General features: G+C 34.7%; 1 protein-coding gene and 1 long non-coding RNA gene across 7 annotated transcripts in view; both read right to left on the bottom strand.

Moving 5' to 3' along the window:
* The window catches only part of Ca-alpha1D (Ca[2+]-channel protein alpha[[1]] subunit D), a 1669376-nt gene that overhangs the window by 876748 nt on the left and 774766 nt on the right, over positions 1-17862 (bottom strand). For all 6 annotated transcript variants that reach the window (XM_073958159.1, XM_073958162.1, XM_073958158.1 and 3 more), the window contains exon 14: positions 8487-8653. In XM_073958159.1, the coding sequence (XP_073814260.1) occupies positions 8487-8653 (167 nt within the window). The remainder of the gene's footprint in view (positions 1-8486; positions 8654-17862) is intronic.
* On the bottom strand, positions 7387-8317 carry LOC141388133 (uncharacterized). The gene is made up of 2 exons (XR_012408734.1): positions 7764-8317; positions 7387-7696 (listed from the first exon to the last, which is right to left on the bottom strand). It is a non-coding gene; the product is annotated as an uncharacterized lncRNA (long non-coding RNA).

Raw genomic sequence — 17862 nt, 5'->3', positions numbered from 1 at the left:
AGATCGGTTTTATGTTTTATAATAGGTCAGTATTAAGCTGTTTGAATATAACAGTCACTTAAGCGGTTCAAGGATTCTTCAATTTGTTGCGGTTATATTGATGTGTTTAAATCGAAGTATTAATGACTACTAAATGTGAATGAAGACATCAAATCCTTTTCTATAACGACCATTTTCAATACTATAATCTTTACTTATAACCAAAAATCCATATTTCTCCTTTCAACATTCTCGACATATTTCAATAAATTTATTGAATGACATATCACCACCAACATGCTCATTGAAAATATGTTTCATATTAACATTGTCCTGTTTAAAAACGATTATGAAGTTTGCATTATCTCTTACAAGATGTTTAGGAATTCGTGTATATGTTTGACATAAATAGAAGGAGTCAATATTTTTATGCCTACCCATACAAAAGTATGCACGGATATTGTTTTGTTTTTTCACAGGCAACATCATCAAATATCATAATAGAATATTCCTCTGCATCGTTTGGTTGTATGACTTCGGTATTTTCGCAAAATGTATGAAACCCCATCCCTTTTATAGGTTCAATGAGTTCTTCCAAATATTTATATTTCGGTTGATGGAGGGACTTCGAGTAAAGATATATATTCTTAAATTTTAATCCATTAGGACTCTCAATTAAACTTATCATTATATTTGTTTTTCCTCAATTTGATGGACCTACTTTTATAGCTCGAATAGAATTAGGTAGCAATGAACTATGTTTTGGGGTATCACTACTACGTTGATCTACATCAAAGTTTCGCACTTCAATATTTGTATCTTGTTTCACCAAACGCATTTTATAGACTGTGTATTACATGACTTACTCATAAAACTTATATATATATATATATATATATATATATATATATATATATATATATATATATAGCATTCTCTTTTAATTTTATTTAGATCTTTCGTAAACATATAAAATGATTGTTTATTATAAACATAAACTTAATATCAAACGAATCATCCAAGGAAGAGGATTATTAAATAAATTGATAGACTCACTTCCATTTGAACTTCATGCGAAATAAAGCAGATCGGGAATTAGCTGAGAGGGCTTGGGAGCGTGTTAAAGCAAAAGATAGCACCTGGGGTGAAAAAATTAATGCTTATTTGGTCACCAATACTATGAAGGTAAAATCGAAATTAGGTATGGGTGTCTCCAACACTAGTGATTGCAGAAAAAAATATTTTCTTCGGCAGTGAAAAATGCAACATCTATCTTAAAGAGGAAGAAACCACAAAATATTAATACTGCCATCAAAATTGCTCAAAAAGTAATAGAAGAAACATTCAAGGGGAAAAAAATCACATGTAGTTATCCCCAGATTTATACGAGTACCAAAAATCGGTGGCTTTCTACCAATAATCCCGATATTAACAGCACTTAGTGCTGTAGGTGCATTAGCTACAGGTGGATCTTCTATCACAAAGGCAGTTAACTCAGCAAATAACGCGAAGAAACAACTCGATGAAAATATTCGTCATAATAAGTCTATGGAGAATATTGCTATTGGAAATGGACTTTACTTAAAACCTTTTAAAAAAGGAATGGGTATAATACTAAAAAAGAAATCGAGGACAAAAAACTTATAAACCAGCTACCTAATAGACCTCTAACTGATATTGATATTAAGGAGTTTGGAGAAAAATATATTTCGAATTTTAGAGGTGTTTATATGAGAGATAAACTCCCAAACAAACCTCATACCATCGAATCTGGTATTATCAATCTTGACTCTTATAATGGTTCAGGCACCCTTTGGGTAGCATATTATAAAAATAAAAAGAATAAAGAATACTTTGATAGTTTTGGTAATCTACAGCCACCATTGGAAATATTGCGTTACTTAGGAACTGATGTAGTTTATAATTATACACGAAAACAACAATTTAATACATTTAATTGTGGCCATTTATGCCTAGAGTTTTTATTGAATAAGGAATGTATTTAATAATATGTATAATTTATTTCCTATTAATGTTATTAAAATATTTTTAAATATTTATAAACATAATCCTATTACTTTTTTAAAAATATAAATAAAAAACCATTGTTCTATTTTAAAAATTATTTGTTTTATTTTATTGTTAAATATATTATACACCGTATGTAGAATAAAAGAATTCTGTTGGTAATATTTGTCTCAATTCTAACTTATATGAACTGATTTCAGCACAGTCATGTAAAGGTTTCTTAGTGATTGAAAATCCTCCTTCATTCAATCGTGTTATGGCTTCTTCACCCAAAGAAAGGAATCTAGCTGGTAGATATAAGATCGAGTCATCCAACTTCAATACAATCTTCTTTCCATACTTAGTTTGAGTCTTATATGCTCCCTTAATTGCATACTCTTTATTCTTCTCCATATCTTTCATACTAAGTGTTTGTTTGAAGTTTAAACCGTTGAAAGATTTGACCAAATCCATGCTTGTAGACTTTTGAAATTATACTGTGATATTTCATTTACCATTCTCAAATATTATGAGATAATATTTCCTTTCTCATTCTATCAATATAATGTATATCGTGTCTCTATCACTCTAAGGAGAAGATAATAAAATATTTTGTTGTTTTTTGTTTTAAATTTCATATGCTTTATTTATTGCATATTACGATATTAGTATAAGTTGTCTCTTTCACACTAGGAGGAGGAAAAATAAAAGAAAGGTTCATCTTGTCATATAATATTTATTTATTTCATATTATCACATAAATCTAGAAAATTAATAAATATATTACTATTAGGTAAACTTTGTGCTTGGTGCTTTAAAATATTATAATTTCTTTTTACATAAACAATAATTTTTCTTAAACTATTAATATTTTCTAATATTTGATTATTTTCTATGTGTTGAATAATATTGTTGATTTGCGGCTGTTCTTCTTCTGTCAATCCTTGGTCTAACCAACTATCATTTAAGGGTTGAGCGTTTTGGGAGTATGGGAAACCTACATCAGGGGAGAATCCTCTCGATTGTTGTCCTTCTTCGCTAGATAACACAAACATTTGTGTTCCAATATCGTATTCTTCTTCATCTTCCTCCATAAATTCTGATAGTGACCAGCTTGGTTCCATCAGTGTTGCTGGGCGTAGGAACTCTAAATCGTCCTCATCCAGATCACATTCCACTATTTGCTTTCATCGACTATTAATCGGCTCCTGTACTTGCATTCCATTATTTCCAGGTTCTCCAGACATCTTCGTCCATTCGTTTTCTATGTGTTGAGATGATATGGTTTCCTGTTTTTCATTTTCCTGAGACTTTTTCTCTTCTATATTTTTAATAGCTTCTTCAAAATATTTTAAAAATATAGTTTGTGATTCACTGTCACCATCGCTCCACTCATATTTGTTTTCTAATGCACGACTCATGTCTAAAATTAAACTGACTTGGATTTCAACCTGATTCTAGGTTTTAAATATCCTTAATATCTTCAAAATGTTTAAAAATCCTATCTAACATTCTCTTCAATGCATACATTAATATTTAATAATAAATACTATCAGAATGCACTTAATGTATCCATGTATGTATGTATGGATCTATTTAAACAATCATTATAATTATACGGAAAAGGAAATTAAATTTCTAACTCATAACCTTTTCTTAACTTTACTTCAAAGGAAATTTGTAATTGTACACATAATATGTATTCTAACTAATATTCCCAAAATCATATCACGCTGCGGAAACGTGTATCTTTACAACAACATTTACGTAGTTCAAAACATACACACATTCCCGATGACCATTTTCACTGTTTTAAAAAATTAACTTTTATTGATAACTAATTACTTAACTGACCTTTTCTATTTCCTTGACTTGTTTACAGCAGCAACCACAAAACATTTTCATTGTTTATATTATTATCTTTTATTGCTACCTAATTACTTAACACCTTGTAAACACACTTTTCCACCAACCCACAGTTTTACAAAATCAACTTTTATTGCTTAGCTCCTTGCAAACACACACCTTTTCGATGACCACTTTCACTGTTGTTGCTACCTAATTACTTAACTGACCTTTTTATATTTCAATTAGATTTCTGCCAACTAAAAGGATCATGATGATCACTAACTAACCTTTTACCCTAATTAGAAGAAAGTGCACATTAATGACCTTCACGTTGCATTAAGACAAACTGATATGATGACCACTAACTAACCTTTTACCCTAATTAGAAGAAAGTGAACATTAATGACCTTCACTAATGGAACCTATTGACCTTTTAACGAAAATGATCGTCACACTTCATCTAATTAGTCATACACTAATGGAACCTATTGACCTTTTAACGAAAAGTATCGTCACACTACATTTTTAATTAGTCATTAACCATAATGTTTTTTTTTTATCAGTAAAATGTCTATATTGTTGTTGTTTAATTTACTAAAAGGGTCTCCGCCCCCCATTAATTTTAATTTATGTGACGTTTTAATCGTTTTTTGATTATCAACTTCCGTTTCAGTTGTACTTATACCCTTCTACTAAAACTTTCCCCCAGAATTTTGTTGGTATGGGTCCACGCCTTCATGTAGCCCCCATAGAACGGTACCTCCCGATTTTCGGTATTTTGAAGGTTGTGGTCTCAATATTACTCCGAAATGGCTGAAATTCGGTATTTATTCTTCGTTGGTGCAACGAAACTTTCCCCCAGAAATTTGTCGGTAAAGGTCCACGCCTCCATATAGCCCCCATAGAACGGTACCTCCCGGTTTTCGGTATTTTGAAGGTTAGCGATACTGTTTTACCGAAATTGCTGAAATTTGGTATTAAGTCTTTTTCATAAACGAAACGATTGTTCCATTTTACTTTAATACCACTTCTGGTGGAGGGTATAACAAGTTCGGCCCGGCCGAACTTAAAGCCGTTCTTACTTGTTTCAAAATAGTCTGGCTTAATCCCATTGTATGATTCGAGCTTATTGATGTTTGGGCATAAAAAGTTTTTTGTTAAAGAAGTTATTGAAAAATAACTTCGGCGGAGAATATCCACAAAGATGAAACAATGGAACTGATGAGATCCTGTGGCTAGGATCAAAACTAGTCTTCCATGCGTTACCCCGTGGCGAACAATGCCAATAATTCTCCACTAATAAATTCGTTGTTTTAAAATATTAAAACAACGACAATAGGATTAAGCCAGACTATTTAAAATAATGTAATAGATATCCTAATCAAAAACCCCACCAATGATAAATTTTTGTTTAGATCTTCCATGCCCACCAAATGCAGATTAATAGACGATTTGCAAGTATGGGCCTCTTTCCATGTGAAATGCTGAATAATTAAATGTTTGACAAGGATTGTGTGCTGAGTTGTTGTGCTTGTGGATGATTTTACAAGACAATCGGAAAACCAGATTATTTATACCATCAAATTTAACTCTTCACAGGTTGAAAATACATGCACACAATCGAAAGCCAAGGTGATGTGATATTGAATTCTGCAATTGAAGTCAGCACTATTATATATTTATTCAATTGTGTATCTGATCTTTCTCCTTGGACAGCCTTGACAGAAAAGGAACGAATTGTTCAAATTCTTTAGGGCTAAGTTCGGATTTTTTTTAGTCAACAATGTTGTATTGCTGGAATATTCCTCGTTGAAAACATATGATTTTCAACTTACCATATTTTTGAAAGTTTACTAAAGATAACTTAGAATTATCGCATGCGCTAAATTGTCTCATTTTTTTCGAAATGTACAGTTAAATTGAATACATGGAAATAAGAATAGATTTTTTCCGTGGTTTCAGTAAATACGAATTAAGTTCGAAGGCCCACAAAAAAAATGTTATACATATTCGTCTCCATCCTTAAATTTCTTTACTTTTTTCATAATTGTCCCATTACTAAACCATACTTACTTACAGGAAATGCCTTCTAAGAGGAAACACAATACTACTATTTCTACATACAAATTTTCTTGTCGCTTATGCAGAGGTAACCAAGGACTAAAACATTGTTTTCGTTATGTCAATTCCATCGAGAAACTTGGAATAGTAAAACGGTTTGGATACTATTACAACTGTTTGGCCCACTCGTATTATCAAGTGTCATGTTTCACTACAACTGGTTGCGGGAACTGCGGCGAAAAGCACCATTATCTTTACATTCTCACACCAGGTACAGACAGGCCTTAGCTGAAGTTCGTAATAGGACGAAAACAACGTCACAGGCCAGAGATTCAACCAATAAAAATGTCACTGCTGCCAACTGCCGTGGGCAAAATTGAAACCAAGGATGCTGAACACTATGTAAGATGTTTACTCGACTTTACATGAGCTGCATATCCCTAGAAAATGCGTAGAAAATTTGAGACACTCATTTCTGTCGCAGATCCGTCAAACAAAATCGATATAACTCTAAGATTTCATACCAGAATCAATGCTATAACACAAAAGGAGTTTCTCCCAAACTCACGTCGTATTTCTCCAACTTCATTTCAGCTGACAATAATTTTAACAAAGCAGCTTCTATTCTATGTAGTCCTGCAGGTAGACGTTTATTCCCGAATAATTCGTGACAAAGTTTACGTACGAAATGAGCTCCCAACAGCTCAAAGCGCGGAATGGGTTCCCAATAGCTCAAAACACCTTTTTTCGGTATTATTGTGTACGGACTGTAAAATAATATAACTAACACTCTTTAGATCTACCAGGATCGTGTTCTCTCCATATGAGAACCATGAATTATAACTTTTATCTTTACACGAATATGAATTTAAATTTATAATACATGAATTGAATTACAAGGTAAAATGTTGTATTGCAAAACTATTTTTGGCTCTCTTTTCCACACAAGTGGGACCACTGTGCCTTGGTTGTTTGTGCGCAGAGGTGCAGTTTATTTAAATTATAACCATGGGAATGGTTACCTGAAGGGCAATTCCTTGAAATATTTACGCTTTATTGGTTTTCTATTGTAATATTAATTTGAATCGCGTTAACCTTTAAAAGGGCCCAATGCCAGACTAACCGCCCTGTAGGAAATGTCAATAGTGAATCTATACTGACTTACTACTGACATTGTCAACAGTACTACTGACAAACTGTAGACAACTAATGTAATTTCCTATAGACATTTTGTATGAACGTGTCATTCGAAAGTCAGTACTGACAATGGAACTAGTATGTCAATAGTAAGTCAGTAGTTCCTGAGGAACCATGTGTTGACATTGGAGGTAGTGAGTCAGTATAGACATTGGAGGTAGTAAGTCAGTATAGACATTGGAGGTAGTGAGTCAATAGTACCAGATTTTCAATACTAAATTTTTTAGCTTATTTGGAACTTTTCATAGATAAAACAGCTATATAGTACGTTTAATAAGGAGATGAAGCTACACATTTGTTTAAATACTATATTTCATTAAAGAATAAAACAAATAATATTGAAAATGCTAAAAATGTACAAATTGCGTATTACAGTATTTTTATCTTTTTAAATGGCTAAGCCAAAGATTCCACATAAGTAAAAATTAATAAATAAAGACAATGAATTCAAGGCTGCTTAAACATTTTATCATATAAATAATAAAAAACGTTTTCGTTTTATTTTCTTGGCCAAGTCGCACCAATGACTTGTCTGCTTAAAATAGTTCTTCTTCTGTTGCACTTAACGTTTTATCAGGCGATTCGCTGAATGTTGATATAACATCTAGGAATTGAAAAGAATAAACATGTATAAACATAAATAAAAAATAGGTCCTTAAATTTTTCCTTGCCTATTACAGCTGTATAACATTGGAAAAATCTCACAATCGATTTTTGCCAAATAATTCTTCAACATTGTAATTCATTATTATGTTTAGTTGCATTCAGCATTTCCAGCGAGACGGGACAATATATACATCAGGCTCCACAATCTTCTCTAAAGGTTCCACATAATGTCTAATTGTCGAAATTTCACCACAAATGTTGTTAGTCGCCTCAGAATTCGTACTTTGCTATAGAATTGTTTATTTTTCACATGTCTTTTATATTTTCTTTTGCTCATACTTGTTATTGAAATTATATGCTTTAAGTTTTCACGATATTTTATTGATTTTTACAAAAACACTTTTTTCACCAACCGCAAAAATTATTTTACGCCAAACAATTAAGAAAATTAAAAAAAGATGCTTCGTTGGGCTATCATCTGTCAATATACACAATGCTTCTTCTTATTAAGGTAAAGGTATCAATAGTTGACAACCTGGTGACAAAGTGTTGACTTTGTCACCATATTAGTAGACAAAGTGGCGACATGTCAACACATGACCCCACACTTCCTACAGGGCGTGTTAAGTATTTTCGCACACATACATATGTATGTATATACAGAATCTATATAAACTCGCACCTTTTCATGCAAAAAAATACGATCGTTTAACAATCACTTTGAAGTAAATAATAACTTGAATAATAGTTGCAGTAAAACTAGGGTATAGATATATTAAAATACTTACTTGAAGAAAATTGATATAAGTGAAACACAAACGACAAGTAGATCTAATAAATTAAACGCAGATCTACAGAAAGCTCCGTCATGAAGAACAAATCCGTATGAAATCAATTTTAGCACCAGTTCTATTGTGAAGACAGCCGTGAAAAAATAGTCAAATTTGTTCAACACCTGAAAACATATTTAGTTGCATGTATTTTTATATGAATAAAAATAAAAACTCAATAAAGATAGTTTTATTATTTACTAGCATATGCAGAAAACGGATGTAAATAGTATTAATATTTACCCCGTTTTGTATACCCCCTTTTACTTACCACAGAATTTATACACTGATATGCGAAATAATAGCCACAGCCGTTAAAATGCATTAAACGTTTCTAAAACAGCTCTGCGAGTCTCTTATGGTGAATTTTACATTTCAATAATTAAAAAGTATCTCAAAAATAAAGTTCAATCAACATTTGCTCAACATGTAAAAAATTATGAAAAATAATAAAATAATCAAATTGACAAGGATATATCATAAATAAATGTTAAATTTAAATTTCTTTTAACTATAGACAAAATTTTTTAAAGCATTATTCATGATCTGCTTTTTGGATATTTCCCGAACAATAATATGTTATATGAACAGCAACATGGGTTTAGAAAGGGATGTGGTACAGAAGAAGCCGTTCTGAATGTGGTTAATTAAATATGCAATGGCTTAAATGAGGGATTCCATGGAGTAGCGGGAATCTTTTTATACCCTCCACCATAGGATGGGGGTATATTAAGTTTGTCATACCGTTTCTAACTACTCGAAATAATCATTGTAGACCCCACAAACTATATATATTCTCGATCAGCATGCAATTCTACATCGATATAGCCATCTCCGTCCGTCTGTGGAAATCACTCTAGCTTCCGAACGGATTGAAGTACGTGGATAAAATTTTGGTAAAATCTATTATATGTATGTAGGAATTTTGGCATTCCAAGCGGGATATGTAGGTCCACGTTTTCGTATAGCCCCCATACAAAGTGACGCGTGACGCGTCGTCGTTTTTAGGAAATTTTAGGATATTTGACCCATTTGACCACCGAATTGGTTGCAATTTGGCATTTTGTGTCTCCAGAGGCTAAAAACTATTTCTACCAAATTTTGTTTATATTGGTCCACGTTTTGGTATAGCCCACATATAACGCCCCATATATAGTACGCGTCACTTTAAGATATTTTGAATGTATTAGTCCCATTTCACCACAGAATCGGTTCTAAGTTTGTATCTTGTGTTTCCACAGGCTTAGAAATATTTCTACCATAAAATGTTATATAGGTCCAGATTTTGATATAGGCCCCATAGGACGATATCTCCAGATTTTCGGTATTTTGAAGGTTGTGGCCTCAATATTCCACGGAGATGGCTGAAATTTGGTGGTTAGTCTTCATTTGGGGTATAATATATTCCATGGGAAATTTGTCGGTATATAGCACCCGTAAAATGGTTCCTCCCGATTTTCGGTATTTTGAAGGTTGTGGCCTTAATATTCCACCGAAATGGCTGATATTTGGTGTCTTCACTTGGGGTATAAAACATTCCATATGAAATTTGTCGGTATAGGTCACACGCCCTCATATAGTCCCCATAGAAAGGTATATCCCAATTTTCGGTATATTGAAGGTTTTAGCCTCATTATAACACGGAAATGGCTGCAAGATGGTACTTAGTCTTCGTTGAGGGTATAAAACTTTTCACCTGAAATTTGTCGGTATAGGTCCATGTTTTCATATAGCCCCAATAGAACGGTACCTCCCGATTTTCTACATATAGCTCCTTCTCCACCAAAATAGCTGATATTTGGTATTAAGTTTTTGATAGAATGTGCCGGCATAGGTCGACGTCCTCAAATACCCCCATAGTTGTGGCCTCAATATGCCACCGATATGACTGAAATTTAGTATTTAAATTGCCATGGGTGTATAAAATATTGCAGAAGAGAAATATCAGTATAAGCCCGTTTCTTCAAATAACCCCATAAAAGCGTACTTTCAGATTTTCGGTATTTTAAGGTTATACGTTGGTGGTATAAAACTTCCCACCTGAAAATTTCCGGTATTGTTCCATGTTTTTTTATAGCCCCCATAGAAAGATCCCTCCCAATTTTCGGTATTTAGAAACTTTTAGCCACAATATTCAATGGGAATAACTGAAATTTGGTATTTAGCCCTCCGCAGTTACGAAATTTTCCTCCAGAAATTTATCGGTACAGGTAAACGTTTTATACAGCCTCCATAGAACGACGTTGTTAACTATCCAAATCCAGAATATCCAGGTTTAGGTCTAGTCGGTTTTGCCCAATTTTATGTATTTCGATCAATTCGGAAAATTTTAAATATTGGCCCATGTTTTGGAAACCACAAAAATGTCGACCATATTAGATGTCTTGAAGGGAGTATTATGAGTTCAGATATACATTCCATGTCAGCAGAATAGAACACCTAAATTTCTGTTAATGTTAGCTTATTTATCCCGAAGCGAATGAATCTACATTTTTAATCTTGTAGGGATTTAAAGCCTATGATGTCCAGTATCAAACACATACAAAATTATATTTCTAGCTTTTCGCGAAATGATTTTCTGATCATTTTCCCGATAGAACTATGAAAAATAGGCATTTATTTTCGGTCATCAGGATAGAACAGTCATTTTATTTTCGTGAAGTGTGGACGCCGAAATAACAGCGCAATCGGGTTTAAATTGACAGATAATAGAAACATCTCGGAATATCAATAAGAGTCGCGCAGTTATGTCATATTTCTTCAGAATATAGAATATGGAATAGAATATAGAATATGTCACAGACAACCTCGACGGAGTGCTTCGGATGCTGAAAAGATGTAACATTTTCAAAATAAGTATGAAAAACGTCAAAATTTCTTATAAAAATCTAGATTTTTGTTTAATAAAATGATTTTTTCGCGAACAAATCTGCCGTTTAAAGGAAGATAAAAAGAAGATAATTTAGAGAAAGATAATCTGACATGAAAACATCCGCTATTTTAGTACACTGAGCGAAATTTTAGTACTTTTTAAAAGCAGCTTACGCAACCTAAAACCTCAATTTCCATAACTGTGTTTTCCCGCGAAAACGGGGCTTTTACATATGCGAGTTCAGTTAAAAAACCGACTAATTCGTAAAATCCGGTATGGAGAGCATAACCTGGTCCATTATTATTGGAACATAACACTATTGAGAACAGTCGCGGACGCCGAAATAAGAACACATATAAAATGCAAAGTCCAAAGGGTGTGTTCAATTTGAAAAATGTGCTAAAATTTCCCTCAGTGTATTAAAATAGCGGGTGTTTTCATATCAGATTATCTTCCTCTATATGTGGAACACATGTCCAAACCTTTAAACGGCAGACTTGTTCGCGGAAAAACCATTTTATTGAAGAAAAAAATCAAGGTTTTTATAAGAAATTTTGACGTTTTTCATACTTATTTTGAAAATGTTCCATCTTTTCAGCATTCGAAGCACTCGATTGTATCCGTCGATGTTGTCTGTGTCATATTCTATCTTATTGTGAAGAAATATGACATAGCTGCGCGACTCTTATTGATATTCCGAGATTTTTCTATTATCTGTCAATTTAAACCCGTTTACGCTGTTATTTCGGCGTCCGCGAAATTATTTATATGGTTTTATTGGTAAAAAATGATTAGAAAGACCCGCTTTATCGACTGAAAGAAAATTCGACGTTAATATCTCCACAATTCAGGAAAATGAAATGACTGTTCTATCCTGATGACCGAAAATAAATGCCTATTTTTTATAGTACTATCAGAAAAATTATCAGAAAATCATTTCGCGAAAAGCTAGAAACATAATTCTTTCTGTGATTGATACGGAACATCATAGGCTTTATATCCCTACATGATTAAAATCGTAGATTCATTCGTTTTGGGATAAATACACTAACATTAACAAAAATTTAGGTGTTCTATTCTACTGACGTGGAGTGTATGTACTACTCCTGCAATAAAAGGAAGAGTTTAGTACTTTCATAAACGAAATAAAACTAATTATTCCTATTCACTTCAATACAGCTCGTGGTGGAGGGTAAAAAAGTTCGGCCCGGCCGAACTTAACGCTTTTCTTACTTGTTTGACTTTACCAAGGCTTTCAAGCTTGTCGATCATGAGATTTTACTGGAAAAATTTCCTTTTATGGAGTAAAAACTAGAGATTTATTGTTTTTTAGAAGTTACCTGTCTAATAGAATGCAGTATGTCACTATAAATAAATCGCAAAGTTGTCTTGGTGCTTTGCTATTTTCAATTTATCTAAATGATATAAAAAGTTTACAGTTAAATGGAAAATTATTCATGGTTGCTGGCGACGTATATCTTTTCTATCCTTATAAACACGACTTGGCTTTAAAAGTTTGTATTGAGCGAGGTTCATCTATACTGTTTGAATACAGTACAGTCTTGTTTTGAATCCTGCGAAAACCAAACTTGTTCGTTTTCGACCGTTTCCCACAACTTGTCCATAAAGAATCGCTTAAAATGAAAATATCACCAGCCTTAGGTATCCTTTTTAAGTTTAAAAATAAGTTAAATGCAAAGTTAAAGCTAATGATATACAATTGTTCAATACAATCACATATAAATTATTTAATAACAGCGTATGCTTACAATAAAAATAGTGTCAACTTAAAATCCTTGCAACGCTTACAAAATAAGGCGCTGAAATTAGTGCACAATTTGCCTACAAGTATTTTCACTTTGCAGTTTTTTATGAATGTATGCATAAACATCTTGCCTATTAATTGTTTGTTTAAATATGGCATCTTGAAATATGTTTTTAGATGTTTGTCAAATATCGGATACCACACAATATCATTCTGCCAGAATCAATCACATTTCGGTACTAGGGATACGTATTACCAAGCAAAAATCGATCTTTCGATTTTTTGATTCTTACTTAGAACTCAAAAATCGATTTTTCGATTCTTACGTAGTAATTAAAAATCGATCTTTCGATCCTTTGATTCTTACTTAGAACTCACTTGGATAAAAAGTCGTTCGATCGAGTTGACTTCTTAGTTGAAAATGTGAACGTTTTAGTGTACAATTCTTCGCGATTAACACTGCCGTACCGTTAGATTAACTTTGTTCATCAGTACAACAAATAATATAATATTGTTGTCTTGCTCTTACCAATGTAATCTGTATATTTCATTTTCGTGGTACATCAAAAAGTCAAAAAAAATTGATCTTTCGATTCTTCAAATCAAAGAATCGAGGAATCGATTACTCGAAAATCGACTTGCGTATTCGGTACTAGAAATATGATTAATTTAAGAGTACCGAGGTGTAGATTAGAAAAATCCAAACAACGAATAGAATACGTTGGAGGTACGGTTTATAACAATCTCCCTATAAAATCAAAAAAGTATACAACGAATTTCAATTTTTAAATCTGCTTGTAAGAAACACATTCTTGAAGATCTTGGATCACTTCTGTTGTAACCATAAATACTATGTTATATTCAAATAAATTTAACTTTGTATGTATGAAGTGACGTAGGGGATGAAAGATACCAAGGAACGGTCCTGACCGGTTTTAACATGGCAAAGCCCAGGATTTATCTTGGTCCCTCTTTCATCTCAAGTGGACACTGACCTCCCCGTGGTGTCACCTGGGGAACTGCTTTTAACACTCGTTAAAGGTAGCTAGCATACATGTGCCGCGCGTTCACCCATAAGAACGTTAAAAACTTGGGTTTGGGCGTCGGGTTAGTAACCCTCCCCTAGAAAAAACAGCCTACTATGAAAAAACGAAAGAAAAGAAAAACAAACCCCTCTAATGTTGACGAACCCCGCAAACGTTTTAAGGACCATGATCTGCGAATCTGCACCTGGAATGTTCGCACTCTTTATAGAGAAGGTGCAGTCTTCGCATTGGCAGACGTACTTGAAAAGTACAAGGCCGATATTACTGCCATACAGGAAATACGATGGATTGGGAAAGGCGTCACCGCACTGTATTATAGCTGACATGACGTAAAGCATGAGTTTGGTTGCGGATTCGTATTTAGTCGGAGACTAAAACATCTGGTATCCAGCTTCACCCCAGTGAATGAAAGACTTGCTGCAATTCGAATAAAAGCTAAATTCTTCAACATCAGCTTTATTTGCGCTCATGCTCCCACTGAAGAAAAGGACGAACAGACCAAAGATATATTTTACGAGCGCTTAGAAGAAACATATGACCGTTGCCCTGCCCATGACATTAAAATCATTCTAGGCGATTTTATGCCAAAATTGGAAAGGAGAATATCTTTGGCCCAACAGTCGGGAAATTCAGTCTCCACAGTGAAACATCTGACAATGGTATGAGGCTGATAGACTTTGCAGCTGCAAAAAACATGGTAGTTAGCAGTACCAGATTTAAGCATCTCGATATTCATAAGGGCACTTGGCTGTCCCCAGATCAAAGAACAAGTAATCAAATTGATCATGTTGCGATAGATGGAAGACATTCATCCAGCGTGTTGGATTTACGATCGTTCCGAGGCGCAAACATTGATTCGGACCACTATCTTGTTGCAGCAAAGGTACGTACCCGTCTAAACGTTGCAAATAAAGCACGAACAGACACAACGCGGAAGTTGGACATCGATAGGCTGCAAACACAACAGATAGCCACAGCATATTCCACTCAAGTAGCCCAATTGCTTAACGCGAGCACTCCTTGTCCCGATAACACAATGGCAAAATATTGCCCACTCCATGCAAACAGCCGCAAAATCCATACTTGGATTCCAGAGACCTCCACAAAGGAATTCATGGTATGACCAGGAGTGCCGTGCTGCTACCGAAGAGAAAAATGCGGCATATAGAGCTACTTTACAATCAGTAGCAACGCGTAGCGCACGAGAGAGATATCGGGAGAAAAGGAGGGTAGAGAAACGTCTTTTCCGCAAGAAAAAGAGAGAGATGGAAAAGCGGGAGTGTGAAAAAATCGAGATGTACAGGAGCCAGAATGAAGTCCGAAAATTCTACCAAAGAGTGAAACATCAAACAGATGGCATTGGTACAGGCACATCCTCCTGTAGAGACCAGCAAGGTAATCTGGTAACAGATACAGATAGCGTGCTCAGGATATGGAAGGAACCTTTCTCCAATCTGCTGGTGTCCAATAGTGGCGAAGACGATGATACCGCAGATCCAATCCCAGAAGATGGTATAGAATGTATACCACCCGGCCAAGATGAGGTAAAAACAGCAATCAACCGGCTGAAGAATAATAAAGCAGCAGGAGCCGATGGCTTACCAGCCGAGCTGTTTAAAACCGGAGGCGACGCGCTGATAAGGTGTATGCATCAGCTAGTTAGCACCATCTGGCAGGAAGAACGCGTACCCGACGATTGGAACCTGATCATCCTATGTCCCGTCCACAAAAAAGGAGATAAGACTGTATGCTCCAACTATAGGGGCATAAGTCTACTCCCTATTGCCTATAAGATAGTGTCAGGGATACTGTGCGAACGAATAAAGCCTATGGTCAACGAGATAATTGGACCATACCAATGTGGCTTTAGACCTGGCAAGTCCACCATTGACCAGATATTTACCCTGCGGCAAATCCTAGAGAAGACCCAAGAGATGCAGATCGACACATTTCATCTTTTTGTCTATTATAAAGCAGCATCCGACAGTCCCCTCCGATCAAAGGTATTCCATGCAATGTCTGAATTTGGTATTCCCGCAAAGCTCATCCGGCTTTGTAAGATGACTCTAACTGATACTAGGTCCTCAGTTAAAATTGGAAAGAACCTCTCCGAAGAATTTTGTACCAAAAGAGGTTTCAGACAAGGAGACAGCCTTTCGTGTGACCTATTCAACATTTTGCTGGAAAAGGTAATACGAGATGCAAATGTCAAAAGAAATGGCACAATTTACACCAATAGCCACATGTTACTTGCCTATGCTGATGACATAGACATCAAGGGACGATCAGTAAAGGAAGTAACTGATACCTTTAGGAAGGTCGAAGCAGAATCTGCGAAAGTGGGTCTGGCGGTAAACGGCGAAAAGACCAAATTGATGGTGTCGACGCGCAAAGCGTCCATAGAGCTCGGACCAACCGTAGAAGTTGGTACCTACAATTTTGAGGTAGTTAAAGACTTCGCCTACCTCGGCACTGCCATAAACACAACAAACAACATCAGTTGTGAAATAAGAAGAAGAATTGTATTGGCCAACAGATGCTACTATGGATTAAGTAAGCAATTTAAAAACAAAGCCACATCTCGTCAAACAAAAATAACACTATACAAAACGCTGATACTACCCGTGCTAATGTATGGCTCCGAAGCATGGGTACTTGCGCAAGCAGATAAGGCAATGCTTGGTGTGTTTGAGAGGAAAATTCTTCTAAAGATCTACGGGCCGATTTGCGTTGACGGTGAATATCGACGTCGTATGAACCACGAGCTATATACGCTATACAAAGACATGCATATAGTTAAACGTATCGAGATGCAACGATTGCGTTGGCTAGGCCATATTATGAGAATGAGCGATGATGAACCCGCTAAAAAGGAGTATGAATACATGCCACATGGCGGTGTACGCAGAATCGGCAGGCCTAAGCTTCGATGGAGCACACAAGTGGATGAAGAAATGGAAAGGCGCGGTATTCCAAAAAGTCAAGCGAACAACAGAGAGGAATGGAGATCTTTTCTTAGTTCGGTCTATGGAACCAATGTTCTGTAATGGGCCAACTAAGTAAGTAAGTATGTATGAAGTAAAATTTTATGAAGCACAATATATAACAGTATTATAAATTGCTAACTTGTCCCACTCATGCCTTCTGGCGCGGGACGACTTTGTATCGAATTTGTATAATAAATAAATTTATAAAAAAATTGACCATTAAAATCCTAACAGACAAATTAATTGTCCTTTATAGCATTATTTTTCAGGATAATCAATTCAATTCATTTTATTTCCCACCAAAATGTTCAATGACAAAGATGCCATTCAATCATGGGTGCAAGTGATCTGGCATGTCATCTTTTTAGCATCTTCATCGATGAATTTTATATGAGCGTGGACCCCAAAAGATGCTATACATTTTTGGATCCAAAGCATGTCATTTACACCAATGCTTTGACATGTAATTTTCACCAATGGTTTGGCATGTCATTTCCACCAATGCTTTGGCATGTCATTTTCACCAACCCTTTGCAATGACATTATCATTACGATGAGAGTTTCAACAACGTTGGTTGTGTTTCCGAGTCTCTGACAACATCAAGGATATAGTATAAATAAAAACACTAAATTCATCTCTATTGGATAGATGAAATGGGTTCAA

Source organism: Musca autumnalis, unplaced genomic scaffold (genome assembly GCF_047663935.1).
Source record: "Musca autumnalis isolate F117 unplaced genomic scaffold, ASM4766393v1 scaffold_6, whole genome shotgun sequence".
Taxonomy (NCBI): domain Eukaryota; kingdom Metazoa; phylum Arthropoda; class Insecta; order Diptera; family Muscidae; genus Musca; species Musca autumnalis.
This window is presented reverse-complemented; position numbering and strand designations above follow the sequence as displayed.